At 40.2% G+C, this 6,000-nt stretch overlaps 1 protein-coding gene across 2 annotated transcripts in view; it reads left to right on the top strand.

Moving 5' to 3' along the window:
* Window positions 1–324: 324 nt before the first annotated feature.
* The window catches only part of DENND2C (DENN domain containing 2C), a gene marked incomplete at its 5' end in the record, with an annotated part of 28,166 nt that continues 22,490 nt past the window's right edge, over window positions 325–6,000 (top strand). Inside the window, 4 exons of one of the 2 annotated variants that reach the window (XM_084241956.1) lie at window positions 325–1,261; window positions 2,108–2,244; window positions 2,931–3,043; window positions 3,637–3,807. In XM_084241956.1, the coding sequence (XP_084098082.1) occupies window positions 447–1,261; window positions 2,108–2,244; window positions 2,931–3,043; window positions 3,637–3,807 (1,236 nt within the window). The remainder of the gene's footprint in view (window positions 1,262–2,107; window positions 2,245–2,930; window positions 3,044–3,636; window positions 3,808–6,000) is intronic. The other variant, XM_084241957.1, reaches the window with a different exon arrangement.

The raw sequence follows: 6,000 nt of genomic DNA, 5'->3' as shown, positions 1-6,000 counted from the left end.
ATCCTACCCAACATTAAATATGGTAGAACATTCAAGATAATAATTTGAGGGCTAGCACAAGGGTCTGTGTATCCTGGTGGTGTTATATCATCATTTAGGAATGTCTTTATGGAGTTGAAGTAGTTAGTGGTCAACAGGTACATTTTTATATTTTCAGTGTAAACAGGTTATTTAGGGATTGGTGGGTAGGGTAGTGTTTTAGTGGAGTTTAAAATTGGGAATTACAAAACTGCTAACGTGTTCTTGTCTCGCTTTCATAGGATTATTCAAGACAGAGTTGTAGTCATCTTCAACAAGGATCAAGAACCAAAATTTTTCCTTTTACAAAGAAATTGACAAGTTAAAGATGAAAGGAAAAGACTGGAATCATTTGGGTTCTTACTGACAGGATAAAGAACACAAGATTTCATACTTGTCATGGAAGCTTATTAAAATTCATCCCCTCTATGCATCCACCTGGGAACATGGATGTTGGTTTTTCACGTTCTGCTGTTCAGACACTGTCAAGAAGCCACTGCAAAAACATCAAACAAAAAATTTCTCAGTGGGAAGGAAGAACTAATGGCTTATCTAATGCAAATAAGTGGCATCCCAAGGACTTTGGAGTGAGGTATAACTGCCATCAAGAGATTCTTAAAAAAAGTCCTGTTGTTGAAGAAAAGAGCAAGACAGTAGATGTTAACTGTCACAGTGTTGGTCTAGAGAGGAAGGAAGATGCCAAAAGCCACATTCAAACTGAGGATGGAAGTGAGCAAAAGGACCATGATACACACCTCTTTAAAAATGGATCAGAATCCAACTGGGTATGTTCTCAGGTTAAACAAGTTGAAACCTGGAAAGAGGTTGTTTTGGATCCAGAAACGTCATTCCCGCCAGGAAACTTCTATACCTCACAAATATTGTGGAAGAAAATAGAGGCACTTCCCCCAGATAAAGTCTTCAATTTGGCTTTAGAACATTGTGACTCTTCAGAGAAAGAACTGAATTTCAGAGTTCTGGATAGTTCATATGGAATAACCAAGAGCTTAGAAAATATTTACTCTGAACCAGAGGGGCAAGAATGTGGACCTTCTATAAATCCTTTGCCAAAACCTCGTCGGACATTCAGATACTTATCTGAGTCTGGTGTTGTGCCATGTGATGAAAGAAACTGTGACCAAAAATACTGTGAAAATAATTCTTGTGCAGAGTCGTCTTTGGCCTCTTCTCGGGAACCGGAACCAAAGAAATATGGCGGGAAAATCAGAGGGAGATCTAAAAGGTATGTTTTTATTTCATAGGTAATGATTTGGGAGTACTTTCCATGCAAAATTACTGAATTCCTTTTTTTCCTTTTGAAACCACTTTCCATTTCCTGGTCTGGGTACAGCTCTAACTTGATTATACACATGTTGAGTAACCCAAGGGGAAAAACCAGACAGACAGTGTGGCATGGAGGTGATACCTGAAACAGTCTACTGACACGAGCGCTTCAGAAAGCTTTTATTTTATTTTGTAAATATTTATTTATTTATGCCTATAAGAGTGGGGGGTATAGGCCAGAGATAAGGTAGGGGGGTGAGAGGAACCACCAGAGACAGAGCGGGGAACAGAACAGGCAGACTGATGGAAACACACTGCTGAGGGGAGCAGCAGGCAAGACAGGAGAGGTCTGCTGCGCCACGTGGTTTCTCCCTGACCGACCAGGGATCGAACTCATGCTGCAGAGGCTGCGGATTGCTTCATAGTGCGATGCTTAACCCCTTGCGCCACCAGGGAGTCCCCAAAAGCTTTGATTTTACAATCTATGAATGTACAGAGAAACAAGTTCATCCTTCTTCATTCGGGCACGCTGACCTCAGCTCACTTACACTAGAGATCGAGTTGACTAGTGGTGTCCAGTGAAGAACATGAAGATAAATGGCTTCAACCTTCTCATTTTCTCACGGTGCATATTGGGGGTCCTGCCTAGTTCATTTTTTTTCCTTCTTAGTTTATTAATTAGGAATCTGATAAAGCACATTTATAACTTTATACACAAGTCCTTACCAATTCCTATCTACCAGTTTTAAAAAAAGACTAGTGTTTTAAGTGATACAACTTTAAAATATGTATCTCCTTTCTTAAGGAAATCCTTTGAATTTGAGGATATTCAGCACTTTCGAAGTCGGAACTCACAGAAGATTCATGAAGAACTTGGAAGAAATTCTAGCTCAGCACTTTATCACACACAGTCTGAGGACAATATCTATGAGGATATCTTATGTAGGTGTCCAGAAACTCTGCAACTAAGTTTAAAGAGTATGTGTTTGGTGGCGCCCTTAACTATTGGATAGCATTTTTCTTTTATAATCAAGTATATTTTACTCAAGAATTTTTCTTTTTAGTATGGAAATCTTTGTTGTATAAGTTCTTCTTTTGTTTCGTAGATTTTACACCAGTTTAGTGGACTGCTCAGTTCAGAAGTAGGTGTTTATAGTATTTTAAAAAAATACTTATTTTGCATAGAAGAAATGGGATGTTGGCCAGAGGTGCAAGAGGGTGGGGTGTGTGCGAGAGGATTCACCAGAGACAGAGTGGGGAGCAGAACAGGTGCAGTGACTGAAATACGCTGCTGAGGGGAGCAGCGGGCGAGACAGGAGAGGTCTGCCGACCATATGTGGGTCAGCTCTCTGGCTGGGTATTGAACTGTCTGTGGCCGTAATAGCACTGAGACTTAACCCCTAGGCCACCAGGGAGGCCTTAGACGTTTATAGTATTTTGAGAATTCTTTCGGCTTGGTTGTACCGAGTGGTTTATAACTGCAAAGTGCCATTAATTGTGAGTCCCACATGCAGTATAGATTAGAATGATGAACATACTTGGCCCTTTTTTTCTTTCTTTTCCTAGCTGTAGTAGCTTCGTTTCCATGTAATTATGTTCCTTTTAATTTTTTTTCATTATTTCTCAAGATCCCGCCAAGGAAAATCCATATGAAGATATTTCAGTACAACCTTTACCCATGTGGAGATCTCCATCAGCCTGGAGACTACCGCCCCCTAAAAGTCCTTTCAGAGCACCCAAGGTACAGCCAGAGAATTACTAGAATGCTAGAGTCTTGCTTATGAGCTCTATGAAAAGGTTAAAGTGGTTTACCTAGAGCCAAAAGTACGAGGCACAGAACAGTGGGTTGTGTCGGTGGTCGTGGTGGTGGGTTGTTGTTTTGTTTTGGGGGCAGCACATAACATTTTATGCTTTGGATGGGGGAGTTTTTATTGTTAGTTTTTAGCACATCAAATACAGTTTCGATGTGAACACTCAACAGGCCGTGACCTGTCAGTTCCTATTGTTTGCACAGCTCACTGTACCCTCCCATCTCCCTGTGGCCTACACCTGGCTGGTCCCTGAAAACACCATCCCCAGAAGCCCAGGCTGCCTTTAGTTAATGAAGACTATGAGCCTTTGTTTTCTAGAAATATAATTTCAAAATAGTAAAAGAATTTTAGGTTAGAAGCCTGAGATACTTTACAAAGGGTGGAAAAGGAATTATGGTAACCGCACTTGAGATCATCATAAAGGAAGGGTCATTGTTTCTCCTGGGTAACTTCGATTTTGTTTTAGAACTCGGGCATAAACTAGGTTACCTGCCCCTGACCACTGTGTCCTCTCTGGTTTCAGTTCCCACCCAAGCCCCAGTTCCTTCACCGGAAGACTATGGAACTGAAGAACACTCAGGCATTTTTACGGTCAAAGTTCACAAAGGACACCACTCTGCCTGTCACTTTAACTGAATGGAAGCTTTTCCGAGCTGGAGAAGTTGCAAACAGGAAAAGGAAAAATCTTCCAAGGGTAAGGACTCCAGTGTTTTTATTCTTTGACTCTTACTTCATCATTTCTATAAAAGAAAATAAACTTCAGACTGAAATGAATAACAGGTTAGAGCCGACTCATTGGAATTAGAAAATTTGGAAAGGAACCTTGTGTTTTAAATGTTTGCTCATGCGAGAAAACTGCGTGGATGGCTTTTGCTAAGGTTTCTTTATGGATTTGGAAAATTGATTTTAGATGGAGGACTTTGCTTCTGTTACCTTAAAATCCGCATCCTGTTTCAAGGAAGCATAAGAATTTCATATAAATGATGTTGTGCTGAGCTGGCTGCATTTGCAGGTTTCCTCCACTATCCCAAAATAGAATATTCCTGTTTGGTATGATTTGGTAGGTTATCTTTTGGGTCTGGGAATATTATTACCATTAGTTTATGTGGAAAAAGTTATGAGCATTCCCAGACCCCATAAATTACCTATCAAATCATAACTAATAAGAATATTCTAACTTTGTTTATCAAGGAAGCTTCTGTGTAATTGTCACAATGAATTCAGGGTTTTGTCCGAGTTTATAAATTTTCAGTAATGACAAAGTATATGCCATTCATTTAGGGCAAAATTTTCTAATAGGGAAAGAAAAAAAAATGCATGACTGTTACTTACGAGTAGTATCAGCAATTACACTCAATAAGTTACTTCTCTATCAAGAGAGAAAAGTCAGTCAGTTGTAAATTATCTCAACTAGATGCTGGAACCAAAATGAAGAAACTGGAATTATTTGTAGACAGAAATATTTTCTTCTAGGAGAGACATTTGAGAAATTGCATGAAAATATTTCTAAACGTTTTGTGACTTTGTGCTGTAATTCAGAATGTTTTCAACGTTGCTATGTAAAAATAAGAAATTAGATCATTTAAATAATATTCTTTTCCTTAATGCCATTTGAATTAGTCACATATATTCATTTGGCACACGATTTTGGCACCAAAATGACAGCTGTTTCTTGCTTTAGTCACTCCTGTGTTTGGTGAAGAATACTTAAAAATCAGAGGATTATAGAATTTCTGGGCATCCTGCACTACTTCTCTGTGCTCAGAGATCTTGGGGTCACCCAAAGCAGGCTGCCACCTTCCCCAGAAACTACAGGTCCCTTGCTGTGAAGAACACAGACAGTACCTAGCTGGTGGCCTAGAGCTTAAGTCTCAGCGCTACCACTGCAGCACAAGTTTGATCCCCAGCCAGGGAGCAACCCACATGGCGCAGCAGACCTCTCCTGTCTCACCCGCTGCTCCCCTCAGCAGTGTATTTCGGTCAGTCTGCCTGTTCTGCTCCCCACTCTGTCTCTGGTGAATCCTTTCACCTCCTGCACCTCTGGCCTAGACCCCGGTTCTATGCGCAAAAATGAAACAAACTCGGAACACACGCACATAAGGAATTACATTTGAGTTGCGGTTTTGGGACTGACATTAACAAATATCTAGGAATTAGGAATTTAATGAGACCTGAGGAGATTGATGGTGCTTTTGACTTCATGTCTCAGTATTTTATGTTCTGTGGATCCTGAGTACCCAAAGCTTGTTCTCTCTCTGATGATAGGTGATAACGAATCCAACTTTTCTTTTTCTAATATTTTCTCAAAGGAATTTTTTTGAGAAGTGTGGAGGGGGAAATGTGACAATGAACTCGATTGCCAGGACGGTGCAGGCTGTTAGCACGTCTCCCTGTGGCCTGCCGGATGACGTCTTTCAGGATGTCCCCTTTATAACTCTGGTCCTGGCTTTGGAGTGTCATCAGAAACAACATTCCATGAGAAAGCAGTTTTTATTTGCTTCCTTAGTGATGACTGGAGCTAGCCCTGGAGGGAAACTGCCTTCAGAGTTTGAAACTCACTGATCTAGTCCATACGCCTCTTCCCCGCCCTTCCTTTCTCTCGCTGCCCTGGAAGCCTGTGTCGGATTGTTTGCTGAAATAGATTTCCTAGTGTTTTATATATTGTTTCAAGTGTGTGCAGCAATATGGTTTCTATCATTTCTTAGGAAAATAATTCTAGAAGGTAAAAATAGCTTCTCTTCCTAGTTTGGAACCAGAATTTAAATTTTTATTAATTTAACTCATATTCCTAGAACAGATAGTTCCCTTCCCTTTATGATATGATTATACTTTTGAAGTACACATTAATAAGTATGCTGTTTTTGGTCATTGTTTACTCAGAATACAT

This window comes from Talpa europaea (assembly GCF_964194135.1).
Source record: "Talpa europaea genome assembly, chromosome: 9".
Lineage (NCBI taxonomy): Eukaryota > Metazoa > Chordata > Mammalia > Eulipotyphla > Talpidae > Talpa > Talpa europaea.
The sequence above is the reverse complement of the archived record's forward strand: the minus strand, read 5'-3'. Positions and strand labels throughout refer to the sequence as shown.